The sequence below is a fragment of the Idiotropiscis lumnitzeri genome, chromosome 20 (genome assembly GCF_059441095.1).
Source record: "Idiotropiscis lumnitzeri isolate Australia: NSW breed Sydney's pygmy pipehorse chromosome 20, RoL_Ilum_1.0, whole genome shotgun sequence".
NCBI classification, from domain to species: domain Eukaryota; kingdom Metazoa; phylum Chordata; class Actinopteri; order Syngnathiformes; family Syngnathidae; genus Idiotropiscis; species Idiotropiscis lumnitzeri.
In genome coordinates this window covers 9,718,015-9,734,350 of record NC_142410.1, presented here as the reverse complement: position 1 = coordinate 9,734,350, position 16,336 = coordinate 9,718,015, and the positions used below count along the sequence as shown (strand labels likewise).

The window sequence follows — 16,336 nt, the reverse complement described above, 5'->3', positions numbered from 1 at the left end:
CCCTAGATTTTAAAGGCGTACTCATCTGTGATTATTATTCAAACTATTTGCTTTTACGAAACACCGCAGTGAATGTGAAATGAAAAAAAGTGCTTCAAGTGTTGCTTTTAAGCACCCTTTACATTTTTAACGTATTTCCTTTCCCAGTCTTTCGGAGTGTAGTTAAAAAAAAAATAATGATTTGGTCAACAATCCAAGTTCTCACTTGCGCCAAGCTACGTTAAGCTCACTACTGCCCCCAAGCGGCTGGAGTAGTGAAACGCACCAGCTGCTCCGGCGGGGGCTTCCACAAGGAGCTCCAAGTAACTTCCTCGTCTCACGTTGTCTCTCATAAACACAATCACACACGTATGGATGAAGATCGAATAACAGTTTAATTTTTTCTTCCATGGACTCCACTTGAGTGTCGGCTCGCCAAACGGTGTCCAGCGTGGACCGCGTTCGTTCGGGCAGGCAGCCGTCCACCGCGCTCCGGCTTCCCGCCTCTTGCTTGCTCGCTTGAGAGCGCCTGCATCGCGGAGGACACCAGCGGGACTATGTGAGCATCATGCGGGCTGTGAGATGTCTGCTGTTCGCCGCAGTGTTCGCTCGATGCTCCGTGTCGGGTGAGCGTTTTTTTTTTTTTGGTTTGCCATTTATTTGGAATGACGATGTGATTACTTTCCAGTCCTGTCATTGAAAATCGTTTGGCATTGAATGAACGTTTTCTATTACCGGGGAATAATTGCCAACTGTCACAATACTAAAAAAATAAAAATCTGCATTGTTTTCCTCACTGGGTAATTGTGTTTGCATAACATATTGGGTTTCTTTTACCCAAGGTTGTCTTAACCATTTTGACACAGCAGATTGGGTTGAAGATCTCACTCTGAAAAAAAAAAAAATAAAGTCCACTGATGTCACCTGTAGGTCTGAGGGAGGTCTGGCAGCCCCCCGCTGAAGATCTGGTGCAACCCAAGAGGCTCCTGCAGCAGATCCTCTCCCAAGACGAGCTGCTCCACAGCCGCCTCGACACTGTCGTCCAGAACTCCTCCACGGGGGCACAGGTGGGTGCTTTGAAGAGCCCCCCCACCCTCACATGGCACATGAGAACTTCTCAGCTTGTGCCTGCCATCACGGGACTGTCCTCTGTAGGAACGATCACATAAATGACCTTTAAAGATCGATATTACGGGGGGGGGGCGAGTAAGAGGATCCCATGTTGTTAGGACACACTGACTGAGGTGACTCGATCCTCCTTCACTCCCACTCCCAATTATCTAAATTTCTTACACAAAAGTATTTCTCATACATGGGGGAAAAAAATTGCTAGTAGATGATTTTTCAAAATCCATTTATTCATTTGCGTTTCTATGGACCGCCTCTATTTTGTATTTATTTTTTTCTCCTCGCACTCCCGTCAGCCTGTGCATTTGGCCCAGAGCAGCTTCCTGGTGGAGGCCTTTGGCACCTCGTTCATCCTCGACTTGGAACTCAACCAGTAAGTCAAGTCGCTCCATCCAATCGACATTGTGTCCTTGTTGTGCCTTTGTGCGTCCGCTGTTGTTATTTTGTACGGAAGCCGTCGCAAACATCGCGTTAAGTAACACCCAATAAGGCCCTCATCTCTTTGTCCTTCTGTCATCTTCAGTCATCTCCTGTCGACCGACTATGTGGAGAGGCACTTTGACGAGGACGGGCAGCCGTCCCAGATTAAGGTAACGTCAAAGATTCCCTCGCCGTGCTGAACGGCCTTCAAGCACCTTTTCTTCATCGTCAAACAAACAATAGCGCCGTCTTCCCGCTATCGTCGCGTGCGTGTTTCTCCGCCAACAGTCCACCTGACCAATCAGTGGACGGTTGTCATGGTAATCAGCAGCAAGCAACAGTGGGGTCTGCTTGGCGCTGGCGTGAGGGGAATTCAAATAAGCTTCATTTTTTTTTTTTTCCAGAGCTGAACCAAATCTTACAGTACCGCTGGCTGGAGCTTCCGGGGGTCTAAAAATGATTTCAATTAGGCGACTGATAATGAAGAACGATTCGTGCAATAACTAGAATTTATTGTGGGGAGGGGAAGTCAGACTGCGCATACAAATACTTTGCTATACTGTAAAATGAATGGCTTTGAAACATTTTTTTTAATCCAGTTGCCTCAATTCAACGTTCGTCGCTTATCACGACCTGGATGAACAAAATACATTTGAGTTATTAGACAATTATGCTCTTCGTAACCATATCTTTTATTGTTGTGGTAATCTTTATCATGTCCCCCCCCCACCCCTTTTCTGTATTTTAAAATTTTATTTTGTCGCTTAATGTACCTCATTTGTTTATTAATTATTTAAGTCGTCAGCTGAATAATTTTTATCAGTCAAATAATAACGTGAAAATACTTAACGCTCTAGAACAGATCTCTGTGGAACACCGTCTAACAAACTGAACGGAATCGTAACTCTCATGGATGTACGTTGTCACGTTTGTGAATATTTCCGGCAACGCCTTTTCTCTTTCCTGCCACCTTGATTTACCGCCACTTAAATGGCCTGACAATAAAATATTTCCTGGCTTTTTACGTGCCTGCTTTTGCTTTATTGATCCCTTTGGACCGCCACCCTTGCATCGAGCTGGTGACCACTACTCGCGCTTCCGTTGAGTCGCCGCGACACGCAAATCAAATAAATTGAATTAGGACTCGTTTTAAACGTGTCAGTCATGTTGAAGACACTTTGACAGACGACGACATCGCACGCTTCCATTGCTTTTCCCGTCGTGCGACATTCTAATGTACTTCTAAAAGACGTCCTGTTCTGACTGATTGATGAGCGCTTTCGGAGCATCTCGATGTAAAGCATTTCTGCCCTTGTCAATGTTCGTTATATGAGAAATGAGGAGTGCTGCGTCAGGCTATTTCACTGCCTCCTTGCAATCCCACCTTTTTTATTTATTAGCCCTCTCCGGCTAAGTGCTGCAGGTCACCCCCATCCGTCCCACCTGCACTCCGGCAGCCCTCGTTTTCGCTCGGCGTGATGAAAATCATTTTTGTCCTCAACAAGCGGGACGGGTTGGGAATGGAAATGAACTCCTTGAGAAACCGAGCGGAAATAAGAGGATAATGAAATATCATTTTGGTGTTTTTTTCTTTTTCTTTTGGCAATTTGCATAAAAGGATTGTCCCCATGACTTCTTTATCCAAATCAGTTAATTTTTTTAGGGGATGGCCAAAATTCAATGGATGTCTTTTTTTTTAATTATTTTTTTTTTATATTTATCTCTGATGCTGTTTCTTTTTCGTCCAGGGAGGAGAACACTGTTACTACCACGGACGTGTGCGAGGGCTGCCGCAATCATGGGTGGCTGTGTCCACCTGCCACGGCCTTTGGTGAGAAAACCACTCGGTCAATACAAACAACTCGAATGACGTGTTTGCATAAGTGTGCACACCCCCTTAATCACTGTACCTAACGTACAATTTTGGTTTGACTCTTTCCAGGGGAATGTTCTCCGACGGGAATGCCTCGTACGGGATCGAACCTGCGGGCAGTGGCGAGGTGAGTCTTGATTGAATTAACATTGAATCCCTCTCAGTCGCCAAGTCTTTCAAAGCCGTTTAAATGGTCGTTGGAATTTCCACTAGAAACGGACGGGAGGCTTTTTAAGGTGCTTTGCAGTACTTTGGCGCGGTGCGATCGCGTACGAGTGAAGAGTAGAGGAAAGTGGCGGGACCGAGTGGAAGAGCTCAATTTTCCTTTGGTAATGGAGCTCAATTACAAAGACGAGGGAGGCGGATCAATAGCAGCCCTTCTTCACCCCCCCCCGACCCCCCGCCCCCACTAATAGTTGTGCCCTTGGCTTTATATGTCCGATTTTCATAAAGTATTCATCCACAGCTCCAGCGTTGCGAGTGTTATGTGCCATTAAGACCGCCCACTGAGTGATTGATTGATTAATTATGCATCAGCTGAGCTCTCCTCACAGAAGCTTTTCAAAAACTTTTTTTTGGGGGGGGGATATTTTATGAGATCTAAACGTTTGCTTTTGTTTTGCTGAGCAGGTGGACCATGTTGTGTATCGCATGCCTCGCATCGACCTCCTCCCGTTTCCAGCTCCAGGTGGGCGTTACAAACCCTAAATGTGAAAATTATTCCTCTGGATTAAAAAAAAAAAAAAAATCAAGGCAGCGCTGCATATCCAACCTTACCTTTTAATCATCATTTTTTTTTTTTTCTCCTCGTTGCATCTTCAAGACTACAATGACATTCCCCCATCTTCAATTTCTATCCTATCCGGACGGACGGACGTCCTCACAATGCCATCCCGTTAGCGCCCCCTTCGTTTGTCTTCTTCCGTGGCCCGTGTGCTATCGATTTCTTCGGTACACCAGCGCACCAAAAATACACGGCTGATGACTAAGCGCTCTCTTCTCTCTCCCGCCATCCCGGCTGTGTTTCCCAGCAAGCCTCGTGAACGGCTCCCAGGCTAAAGGGCAGACGGCAGACGGGAAGAGGCGGGATGGAGACGACTGGTCTGCGCCGGAGGCGAAGGAGAAGCTTGCCAGCAGCTTGAGACGATCAAAACGACAAGTCAGTCATTAATATTCGATTAGAGTTTTTTGCAGAATTTCTGTTTGTCAAGTGCAGGCAATGTAAACATGCTAGTCACAACAAATTTGTCCCCTCCCCGTAGGTGCGTCGGGGTCAGCGCACAGTGCAGACGGAGACCAAATATATCGAGCTGATGGTCGTGAATGATCATGAACTGGTGTGTTTTAAATCCTCTCCAATAAACAAAATAATTTATTTTTTAAACAAGTCATTCAGCAACACTTTTTGTCTCTCCAGTTCGTCCAACAGCGTCGCTCGACCTCTCAGACGAAGAACTTTGCCAAAGCGGTGGTGAACATGGCCGATGCGGTGAGTTCGTTTTCACCCGCACGCGCACAAAAAGCGCTTCTTGTTCAATCATAATGAAGATAAGGATAAAGTCTTGACGATCGGCGATGACAGCTTGATGTTGCTCGAGGAAAATTCAATGGCAGGCTTGGTGGTTTCCATGGCAACCGACTTCCGCGTGGTGACTCCCACTCTGTCAGTGGACCATGTGACTTGACATGTCACACGGGACCTTAATAACATTTTTTCAGAGTGTTTCTGAGTGTAGTGATCAAGCCCTGCCATGAATATTGAAAAAAAAAAAATCATAATTGCCTTTAGATGCGGCAAGATGATGAAAAAGTGAAACTCCTCAACTCATTTCAACCTTGAGCACAAAACGGCAAATAACGAAAGACTGTAAATGACTCCCGTCACCCCTGCGCAGATCTACAAAGATCAGCTCAACACGCGCATCGTCCTGGTTGCCATGGAAACCTGGTCGTCCGAAAACCGCATCGCCGTGGGCGACGACGCCCTGCTCACCCTGCGCGACTTCATGAAGTACCGCAAGGCGAGCATCCGCGAGCGCTGCGACGCCGTGCACCTCCTCTCGTAGGTTTGACCCTCTCGTCCTCTATGATGCCCCCCCCCCCCCCCCCCGCCGAGCCACCCACTCAAGCCTCGCTCTCCTCTTGTCTCCCTGCAGCGGGAGGACGTTCATGAGTAGCCGCAGCGAGGCCGCCTACATTGGTGGAGTCTGCTCGCTCAACAGAGGCGGCGGTATCAACGAGGTGAGGCGAGGCTTTCCGAACTTCCTTGCACCCCCCCCCCCCCCCGAAGATAACTTTCTTTGTCCGTTCAGTTTGGCGCCGTGGGGCCGGTGGCCATCACACTGTGCCAGAGCTTGGGCCAGAACATCGGAATGCTCAGGAACAAGGACAGACCCGCTGCAGGTTAGATAAGTAACTAAATACCATGGCGCCATCTAGCCGTCAATGCTGGAATTACACCCAAAATAGAGTTTGATCAAAATAGTTACCCCAAAAAATCTGAGATATACTAGGGCCGTACTTTTTCACAATACGTTTGGCATATCCTTTTTGCTTTTGACTTTCGAGCAAAAATGTCTTTGATTTGTGTGGCCAGGAGACTGCAGGTGTCCAGACCCGTGGTTAGGATGCATCATGGAGGATACCGGGTAAGTACAAAAAATAAAGTCTTACCTTTTCTGTCTAACAAATGCAACTGAAAACTGCTCTGTTTTTTTTTTTTTTTTGCATCACTCAGCTACTACCTGCCCAGGAAGTTCTCTCGCTGCAGCGTCGACGAATATCTCCGCTTCCTGCAGCAAGGCGGCGGCAGCTGCTTGTTCAACAAGCCCAGCAAGGTAAATAGTAATTCTTCTATATGCCACAAGATGGCATCAGAGCGCAACTTTCTCATTAGACAGTTCGACAATCTGGAGCTCCACTCCTCAGGTCAATAAACTTGAAAGATTCTTCATTGTTGTGGTCAGCATGCCACAAGAGGGCGCCAAAACAATATTTCTCAATTAGGCAGGGCTTTACTGCCGTCTTGTGGAAAGAAAAAGAATTGAAGAAAAAGTGTTTTGCGACTAAACCCAACCTTGAATGTTACAGCTGCTGGACCCACCCGAGTGCGGCAACGGCTACGTGGAGCTGGGTGAGGAGTGCGACTGTGGCACACTCGTGGTAACGACTCGCTCAATCTCCGTTAGCGTGGACCGTTCTCATCATGAAATGCGGTAAAATTGCCTCTCTGGTCTCGTAGGAGTGCGCCCGCAACGGGGCAAACTGCTGCAAGAAGTGCACGCTTACCCACAATGCAATGTGCAGCAACGGCCTCTGCTGCCGGGACTGCAAGGCGAGTTGCGAAATTAACGTCTTGATGTTAGCGCGTTACACAAAGTCCTTCCGCATTTGTCCGTTGTCTTCACAGTACGAGCTGAGAGGTGCGACATGTCGTGAGGCCGTCAACGACTGTGACATCCCAGAAACCTGCATAGGGGACTCCAGCCAGGTATGAAAATGCCCCCACCCTTTTTTTTTCAATTGGGGGTCTCAATTTTCTTTCCATCAAAAACGTGTCGACTTTTTATTCCGGCAGTGTCCTCACAACGTCCACAAACTGGACGGCTACACGTGCGAGGCCGGCCAGGTAAGCTCGCGCCCCCTGCTCAACGGGCGTCGCCTCCACTTTCCTCCACCATGACCTTTGACCTCCTCCCACTCAGGGCCGTTGCTACGGAGGCCGCTGTAAGACCAGAGACGGCCAGTGCAGGAGCCTGTGGGGCTACAGTAAGGATATGCCAAACGCTCAACTTTGCAAGAGTAATTTTTGTAATCAATTTCACTTTTTCCGCACCTCAGACGCTGCTGACAGGTTCTGCTATGAGAGGCTCAATTCCGAAGGCACGGAGAAAGGAAACTGCGGTCCTGAGCCCGGCGGCCAGGGATGGATGCATTGTAACAAGCAGTGAGTGAATTTTGAGAGGTGGAAAAATAAAATGGAACGCTTACATGCCCTTTGTCTTTTTTTTTTTTCTTCAGGGACGTTCTGTGTGGTCTGCTGTTGTGCACCAACGTGACGGAAAAGCCGAGCTTTGGCGAGCTGCAGGGCAAACTCACCAGTTTGACCATCTATCATCACAACAGATACCTGGACTGCCGGTGAGCATTCTCATCAAATGTTACCCCATACACCTGTCGTCAATATTAATTAAAGAAGAAAACAAATGTCAAACTTTCTCATTCATGCTGGTGCCGAAGCACCACTTGGGTCTATCTATGCACATGCCTGCTACTAGTAATAAGTTAACTTTTTGGATCAATAAAAGGGGCGGTCACGCAGTGCTGGATGACGGCTTGGACCTGGGCTACGTGGAAGACGGAACACCATGCGGGCCCAACATGATGTGCCTGGAACGCCGCTGCCTCCCGGTCACCACCTTCAACCTCAGCATGTGTCCCGGCTCATCCGTCTCGCGCATCTGCTCCCATCACGGCGTGAGACTAACACACCCTCCAAATATTTGATCTATTTATTTATTTTTTAGATCACTGATACTGATCATGTTTGACCTTTGAACCCTTTCAGACGTGCAGCAATGAGGTGAAGTGCATCTGCGATCGCGACTACACCGGGAAAGACTGCAGCGTTTTTGACCCCATTCCCATTCCCACGCCACCCGAGGGCCCCGAGAAGTATAAAGGTCACTTTTTGGAATAACATCAAAGGCTGCGAGGAATTGTATCAAAATGTAATTACAGTGTCATGACAGTGTGTGTATATTTTTGTGTTGATGATTTCTGCAGGTCCGAGTGGTACCAACATCATCATTGGCTCGGTGGCCGGCGCCATCCTGCTGGCGGCCATCGTCCTGGGAGGCACTGGATGGGGATTCAAGTAAGAGCATGTGCACTCCTGCCGCCGTTTTATAAATGTCATTAAAATGTAATTGCTGGAATGCTGCTTGTTGCTATGGGAACTAATCGATTGGAGTCTGAATAAAATAATCACCTGCATGCGAGGCAAAGCTTCTTGCCATTTTTGAGGCTGTCCAAAAGATGCTTCTTGAAGTGTCATTCGGGTCTGTGGCATGATTCCGCCTCCCGTCGTTTTGAGCCTCACCGCTGTCCCGTTTGTGTGTCTCCGATGCCTTTCTCCTTGCGGATCCAGAAATATTCGGAGAGGAAGGTACGACCCCGCCTTTGAGTCCTGAACTTCAAAATAGTTCACACACACACAGCACGTATTATATTTACCATTCTGCCTTAATTTACATTCCACATTATTCCAACATTCTATATTTCATTTTTGCAATTCAGTTTTTAGAATCTAGAAATATAGGAAAAAATATCATGCAACAAAAAGTGCACACCTGTTCAAATGCCACTTTTTTTTTTTTTAAATACTAGAACAGCTGAAGTTTATTTGGGGTAACTTAGAGGCATTTTAAATGGCGTCACATGCATGCTGACTCCCATTTAACGAATGTGATTGCTTAAATTGGAACACAGGCGCATTCCAGGGGTGTGCACACTTGTGCAACCACCTTAAAATGTTTTGGGGTTTTTTCAATTGAGTTCTACAGGTTAAAGGTCACATTAATGGTGGAAAGGGTTTGGAAATTATTTATTCTTTATTAAATAATTTTCTCGATAAAAACAAAACTGGCATATGAACAGGGGTGTGTAGACTTTTGTGGGGTAAATATTTTGGGGCCTTTTTTGGGGGGGTTATATAACATCAAATGCTAGTTTGTTCGACTTGACTGGACTGCCATGCTTGTAATATTGAAAATATTCCATTACAATAAATCAGCATTTTTGTCCCCATTTTATTTATTTATTTTTTTGTCTTATTGCTGATCACTTCTACTTTTTCTTTTTCTCCTCCTCTTTTTCCCTCTCCTTTCCTGTTCTCCTTCCTCGCCTCCTCCTCAGATCTTCTGGCGTTTGATGCTCATCCCAAACAAAGACGTCTTTCGCTCTGCATGCGGGACATTTTCAGGCACCATCCCGCCTGCTGGGGGCGCTATGGAGGCCCTCATGTCTCGCCATCCCTCCCCCTCTTCCTTTCTTTTTCGTTTCTTCTTTCTTCACCAAGTGATGATGTCACTGAGCGAGGCATGACCCAAGTTGCTGGTGATTGTCCGCCCTCAGCACATTTAATGCAATATGTATAAAATATCAGCAAGTAGTGCAAAGGCCTTATCGGCCACTTCTTCTCTCATATGTAATATGCATCGATATATGAATGTATATTTTGGGCGTGAATAATATGTATAGTCCGTATGTAATCTATATACAGTTGGGCCTGACCGAGTAATAATCGGTCATCTGATTCTAGATGCCGATATTGCCCCTAGTTTTGCTGATTAAACGCCAATGTGATCTTACTTTCGCAAAGAATTAACAGCGGTCAGGCCCTTAATACACCGTTCAAAGAACATCAAGAACCTTCTCATAATCCCAACACTAATTAAACATTATTGCCAGTTTGGGAACCATTAGGACTCAACCAATTGATCATGAATAATCCTTTCATGCTGACAAAGTGTAATAAAGATACATCGACAAGGAGTGACATTGATTCTTGAGTGAGGTTAGCATGTTTTTTTTAATAGACGACCATGTTCCAGACAACAAACTAGAAAACCGAGCTGAATTTAAATGTTGCTGTTTCTATATCAAAACGAAAATCAAATAACCAGTCTTTTTTTTAATTTTGGTATCCCGTTTCCAAACGTCTGCCAGTTACTAAAAGACAACAACCTTATTGTGAGACCGGAAGTTGTTTTTTTACCGGAAGCGCGGTGTTTTCCCCTGATCGCTAACTTGACTAGACGCGTTTTCCCACTCCCCCCCCCAAAAAAAAGTCCGACATTCCTTCCTTGGAATCGCTGCTGTCTTCGGAGCCTGTTGGAGTGTGTCCGCGTTTGTAGCTCACGTATCTGTGCACCCAGGACTCTAGTTTAAATTAAAAGCCCAGTTATTGTTATTATTACAATTATTTGCAAGTGTTATTTTTGTAAGGACGATGATTGCCTGTTGCATTGCCCCCGTGTTCGTCCTGTTCGTGTGTTTGGTGGAGAGCAACCCCAGCCCACTTGGCGATGTAGTCGTGGACAGACACTTCATCCCCCCAACTTGTACGCGGCAAGCCCAAGACGGAGATCAGGTTCGGTATCACTACAACGCCACTTTTGCGGACGGCAAAACGTTCGATTCCAGGTAAAAACATCCGCATTATTTCTTTTCCGTGGAGAGTTTTCCTTAAAATGAGTTGGTCCTCAAGTTCCAACTTTGCGCGGTAGATGGCGTCGTTTCTGCAATTTTCTGCTTGGACTTGACACGTATCATGTTTTCCCCCCCATTTAGTCACCAGCGAGGGGCGGCTAAGGTGGGCCTTCTCGGAGAGGGTCGCCTGATCGCCGGCATCGAGAAAGGGCTGCTGGGCATGTGCGTCAACGAGCGACGCACCATTACCGTCCCGCCGCACCTGGCCTACGGCAGCACAGGAGCAGGTAAGCGTCAATGACTATATAACTATTCATTTTAAAATAAAAATTCTATCCATGTGCGTCACAAAATCCTGAACTTTGGGACTGCAGGTGACGTGATCCCTCCGGACACCACGCTGGTTTTTGAGATCCTTCTTCTGGATTTGTGGAACAAAGCTGACCTGGTGGTCACCAAAACCATCAGCACCCCCAAAGACTGCAAGCGCTCAGTGATGCGCAGCGACTTTGTGCGTTTCCACTACAACGGCACCTTGCTGGACGGTACCACCTTCGACTCCAGGTGAAGTCGCTTGCCGGACGGCTGGCATTGTTTTCACACATACGGCAAAAGTTGGGAATGAGCTTCCCGTTCCTGTCCGAATGACGCTCTTGTGTGTGCTGTCTGTACTCTGTCACGCAGGGGTGTTGTCTGTTCTGTGTTTGACTTTTTGGCTTGTATGAGCCCCACGCAGCTACGTGCGGAAGCAGACGCGCGACTCCCTGGTGGGCGAGGGCTGGCTGGTCAAGGGAATGGATGAGGGCCTGCTGGGCATGTGCGTGGGTGAGATCCGGAATATCGTCATCCCGCCTTTCAAAGGCTACGGAGAAAAAGGCTCAGGTAGATGATCATGACCAGTAAACCGTAGACCGTAGACCAGGGTGGGTAAAATCCGGGTGAGTGCATGCTTCAAAATGAAGTCTGCACGTGTGAAATTTGCATACAAATGTTATCAAGCAGATGCACGTGATTGAATTCACATCTAACTTAAGCAGGAGTGGAGGTCCCCCCCCACGCTACTTTGATGTTTGACGTCCTGCTCGTGGACATCCACAACCCCAAAGACAACATCACCGTGGAGGAGCATACGGTGCCCGAGTCGTGCAGTCGCAGGACCGTGGCTGGCGATTACATCCGCTACCACTACAACGGAACATTCCTCAACGGCGTCACCTTTGACACCAGGTCAGCTTGGCGTCTTATCCAAAGCAACGTCCTCAATTGGGAATGTTCTATTAATTCGTCGGTGTGCTGTGTGGACAGCTACCAGAGGAACAGCACGTACAACACGTACATCGGCATGGGCTACGTGATCGCAGGTATGGACCAAGCCCTGCTGGGGGTCTGCATGGGCGAGCGGAGGAGGGTCATTATCCCACCACACCTGGCGTACGGGCAAGGCGGAGCAGGTACTTTCAATCGGATATCGGCTCAGGGCTTTCGGTTTTCAGGATGTCGACTACCTACACCAGATTTTTCAAAACTTCTTTTGAACTATAAACTTGTGTTTTCCGAGGCGACGTGATCCCGCCGTCCGCCACGCTGGTCTTCGACATCCACGTCATCGACTTCCACAACCCGAGCGACCGCGTGGACGTGCAGGTGGTCCACCGACCCGAAGCGTGCAACCACACCACCGAGGTGGACGACCTGGTCCACTACCACTACAACTGCACCTTGGTGGACGGCACGCGCCTCTTCTCCTCGTGAGTTGACGCCATTCGTTGAGTTAATTTGTTTAGTTATTTAAAACAATTCTTCGTTTTAGTTCCGTTTTTATTAGTTTTACTATTAGTTTTAGTTTGTTTTGTGAATTTCTTGTCGTTTGATAGTTTAATGGACTTTTTTTCGTCAACAGACACGATTACGAGAACCTCCAGGACGCGGTGCTGGGTGCGGACAAGGTGATCGACGGGCTGGACCAGGCCTTGCGAGGCATGTGCGAGGGCGAGAAGCGACTGGTCACCATTCCACCTCACTGGGGCCACGGAGAAAAAGGAGGCGAGTGCTCCCGTTTGATAACTTCTCCACACAGTTTCGCCTCTTTTTCTGTCGCGTGTTGAGAAAAAGAGATCACAGGAGCGTCATGCTTTTTTTTTTTTTTTGGTCCTTTTCAGCCCCGGGTGTGCCGAGCAGCGCCGTGCTGGTGTTCGACATCGAGATGGTGCGCGTGCAGAAAGGCGTGCCACCGGGTTACCTGTTCGTGTGGCTGCAGGACACGCCTGAAGATTTGTTCCAGGCCATGGATGTCAACAAGGACGCGGCCGTGCCCCAGGAAGAGGTGACGAGACATTCAGAGACTCGACGGTCCCTTTAAGTTTTGGACAATGCAAAAGTGTGAACGTCTCCGTCTTACGCAACTCTGGCGCGGTGCTTCCGCAGTTCGCCGACTTCATCCAGCTGCAGGTGTCGGAGGGCAAAGGTCGCCTGAGGCCCGGGATGGCGGCGGATCAGGTGATTTCCGACATGTTTGCCAATCAGGACCGAGACAAGGACGGACGGATCACGGCCGAAGAGCTCAAGCTCAAGGTGGACGAGGACAAAGAGCGGGCGCAGCACGACGAGCTGTGATGGGTCGCGGCTCCGCCTTTCCTGCTGTTGTCTCAGGGACAAACGTCAACACTAAGGACACACGCGAGAGACTTCTCGTTTGTTTTTATGTTTGTTGTCTTCTGTGTTGTACGGCTTTGTGTTTTGGAAGAAAACGAGCACCCTGAACGTGATTTGAAATGTAATTTTTTTTTAGCCAAACTTTTAATGTCAAATCAGAATAATGAAATGTCCAATTGGTAGTCAACATTAAAAAAAAGTGTTCCTCTCAATGTAGCATAGTTACTGAGGTTGCACTGAGAAAAACGCTTTTAATTTGGAGATGCATATTTTGATGAACATGATATTACGAAATGCCTCATGCTTCATTTTTTTTTTGTTAAATACATATGAAATCCAAGTTTGCAATAAATGACATGACGGATGCACTTTGTATATTATTTGAAGAGTTGTTAAAAAAAAAAATATATATATATCCCTGTCGCCATGGTAACGCAGGAATTTCATAAAACATCAAACAGTGTAAATATCCGGATTGAGGAAACCTTTCAATGCAGCGTTCATCTCCCGTCAGCCTTGACCGTCGTCTCCTGATGACATCACAAACCTGAGGATGGCGTTGGGGACGTCCATCGTGTCGTCCTGCGCCAACACGACAATGTCAAAAGAGTTGAAGTACGACTCCCTCCTGGTATCCACCTGAAGAAAAAAAGGTGTGGTCCGCAGGCCACAGATTTGTTCTTTTATTTATTGTAAATATTTTTTATTTTATTTTTAGCTCATCGACGCATGACCTGCCTCATTTATTTGTTAAAAAAAAAAAAAAAATCACAGAGGCTGGCATGGGCCCTTTGTGTTCGCACCTGGTCGTTGAGGAAGCCCACGGTGAGGAGGCGACAGGGCTCGGGCACGCCGGCCGCCATGTTGAGGTCGCCCAGAGAGTCTCCCAGCAGCAGCACGCTGCGTCGGGCCTGGAGTTCAGGAAAGCGGGCGACGTGTGAGAGAGCGCCCTCGCGCTTGTTGAACGTGTGGATTAGGTCACCCTTGAAGGCCCGCAGGACACCCTGGGGGAGGTAGTCCTTTCAATTTGTGCACCATCATGTGTCCTAAACCGTTTATTTTTTAATTAATGTATTCTGCTATAAAGTGATATTGTTCGGCAGTGTTCAAATTTGCACATCCCCATTTAATATTTTTTCCAAGTTGATACTGGTACTTTTTAATTGTACTCGAGTCATTAATTTCAAGTAACAGTAGTCTTACTGCACAACAATTTGAGGCTACTCTACCCACCTGCACTGTACGATGCATGACAACTCACAGAATGGTCAAAGTCCATGTAGTTGGCGATGATGTGAATATTGGGATGGAAAACGCCGTGCTGTCTGATCACTTCCTCCAGCACGTCTCCGACACCGCCAGAGAAGATGAGAAGAGGGACGTTGTGATGAGCCAGAAGGTCAAAGAACACTTTGTAGCCATCCCTGGAGACACGTGTGCGTAAAAACATAAACATTATCACGATGCAATTCAAAAAGCGACAGTGGTCTCTGGCCTTCGACCTGAGCATGGCGGTGATGGAGGTGGACTCCCTGACAGCTGGAGCAAGAAGGTCCTTCTGGATTTTCTGCTCCACCAGCAGATGGTGAACCTTTGTCCACCTGCACAAATAGCCATTATTTTGTCTATTATGAATGCTTAATTGTCATCTATTTCTTACCACTCCACCATAAAGGGCAGCTTCTCAACAACAGTCCGGCTAGCATCAATCTCGATGGGATAGTAAGTGTTCAACAGCGCCCTCATCTGGAAGTAAATGATATAGAAATGAACATTGAAATATATTTTATTTATTTACTTAAATACAACTGATTAAAATAAAAAAAAAACACTTATGACCAAAAAAAATAATTAAAAATATAAGAATATTTTATATACTAAATACACGCGTGCGTTTACACACGCACACAAGAACTACACTTGCAACTAGTATAGTACCTTTTTGCCACACTCCTCATCAACCAATAGCCTGCTGTCCAGAATGTCTGCAGGTGTAAAAAAAAAGAAAGTCATAACAAAACTATCATGCAGGGTGTTCTTAAAACAGCAATATATTGCAACACAATAGGAATGCCAGTGTGTCTTACTGTGAGTTGTAGGAACTCTTTTGCCATTGTGGGCGAATCTAGTCAGCGTCATGTCAAAGTCAGAAATAACCTGAAGAAACAAGTTTGTATTTTTGCATTTATTTTTGAGCAACTTGAATCTTTATTGCATTAGCCGTACAGTCAGCTGACGGGTGTATCAAACCTCTCACTGTGGCATAATCTCCAGTTGACCTTCAACTCTACTGATACATGGTTATACTCCAGGCCTACTTAACTTACATGCAGGCTGGCGGTGCCTGCTTGTCGCATGGCATCCAGAATTTCCTCCACCCGGTTGCGCTGCCTCATCAGTACCGAGCTCCTACTTAGCTCTGACATCACCTGAAGCATATTTAGAAAATATTGATTCTAATTTTTATGAATATTTAATTATTTTTTTCAATTGCAGCACAGAACACGAATGGCAAATAATAAAATCCATATTAAAACAAACAAATGAACGCCGTATCTCCCTCAACACTTCATACATAATGGCAACGTTGAAATCATTCAATTAAATCCTCACCTCAGCTTTTGTGAGCTGTGGAAATATATTCACTAAGGATCGCAATGGTGTGCATAGCCAAGGAATTTTATACACCTGCGGAGCAATATAATATTGAATTAGGGAACTGTCACAGCGTCTAAATATGAAATTGACAGCATACAAACGAGCACAGACGAACTTACCAGTTTGAAAAGCGGCACAGAGCAGTCGGCGAAGTGTTTACTACGTTTTAGTCCAAACATGGTTTTTATATCGTTTTTAAAAATATTACATTTTTGTCGTTGCACGCGTCCATTTTTTTATTATTTTTTTAACATTGTACTAAAATTGGATTCGTTTACATTTACGGAGTGTAACAGTCTTTGTATGCCGCCTGATGTACAGGGCATCATTGGTTCCGGTTCACTTTTGTTCTGGCATCACGTGGTCTTTAATAACCGCCTGTTATTGGTTGTCTTTCGCCGCCAACAGACCTGT

The 16,336-nt window shown here is 46.5% G+C and overlaps 3 protein-coding genes across 6 annotated transcripts; 2 read left to right on the top strand and 1 right to left on the bottom strand.

The window, feature by feature from the left end:
- Positions 1-264: 264 nt before the first annotated feature.
- LOC148317604 (disintegrin and metalloproteinase domain-containing protein 11-like) lies at positions 265-9,955 on the top strand. 2 transcript variants are annotated; one of them, XM_088284136.1, is made up of 26 exons: positions 265-605; positions 910-1,046; positions 1,404-1,480; positions 1,631-1,697; positions 3,276-3,358; positions 3,470-3,527; positions 4,031-4,088; positions 4,432-4,559; positions 4,663-4,737; positions 4,818-4,889; positions 5,296-5,462; positions 5,557-5,641; positions 5,713-5,803; positions 5,997-6,048; positions 6,138-6,237; positions 6,491-6,562; positions 6,642-6,890; positions 6,978-7,028; positions 7,105-7,168; positions 7,241-7,346; positions 7,421-7,540; positions 7,708-7,876; positions 7,968-8,082; positions 8,186-8,276; positions 8,550-8,567; positions 9,317-9,955. In XM_088284136.1, the coding sequence occupies exons 1-26, from the start codon at positions 548-550 to the stop codon at positions 9,330-9,332; spliced, it is 2,379 nt and encodes a 792-aa protein (XP_088140262.1). In that variant the 5' UTR covers positions 265-547; the 3' UTR covers positions 9,333-9,955. The 2 variants fall into 2 exon arrangements, with proteins under 2 accessions (XP_088140262.1, XP_088140263.1); XM_088284137.1 differs by lacking the exon at positions 9,317-9,955 and having other exon boundaries at positions 6,642-6,734; positions 6,810-6,890; positions 8,550-9,009.
- LOC148317602 (7-methylguanosine phosphate-specific 5'-nucleotidase-like) lies at positions 8,479-16,249 on the bottom strand. 3 transcript variants are annotated; one of them, XM_088284148.1, is made up of 11 exons: positions 16,042-16,249; positions 15,878-15,952; positions 15,592-15,693; positions 15,352-15,421; positions 15,203-15,249; positions 14,925-15,010; positions 14,767-14,865; positions 14,526-14,688; positions 14,068-14,268; positions 13,750-13,903; positions 8,479-8,593 (listed from the first exon to the last, which is right to left on the bottom strand). In XM_088284148.1, exons 1-10 carry the CDS (start codon positions 16,099-16,101, stop codon positions 13,775-13,777), a joined length of 1,032 nt encoding a protein of 343 aa, XP_088140274.1. In that variant the 5' UTR covers positions 16,102-16,249; the 3' UTR covers positions 8,479-8,593; positions 13,750-13,774. The 3 variants fall into 3 exon arrangements, with proteins under 3 accessions (XP_088140274.1, XP_088140275.1, XP_088140273.1); XM_088284149.1 differs by having other exon boundaries at positions 8,484-8,588; XM_088284147.1 differs by lacking the exon at positions 8,479-8,593 and having other exon boundaries at positions 13,491-13,903.
- Positions 10,113-13,629, top strand: fkbp10b (FKBP prolyl isomerase 10b). The gene is made up of 10 exons (XM_088284143.1): positions 10,113-10,606; positions 10,754-10,899; positions 10,987-11,176; positions 11,349-11,494; positions 11,650-11,839; positions 11,918-12,063; positions 12,171-12,360; positions 12,513-12,655; positions 12,772-12,935; positions 13,037-13,629. Exons 1-10 carry the CDS (start codon positions 10,413-10,415, stop codon positions 13,223-13,225), a joined length of 1,698 nt encoding a protein of 565 aa, XP_088140269.1. The 5' UTR covers positions 10,113-10,412; the 3' UTR covers positions 13,226-13,629.
- Positions 16,250-16,336: the final 87 nt, after the last annotated feature.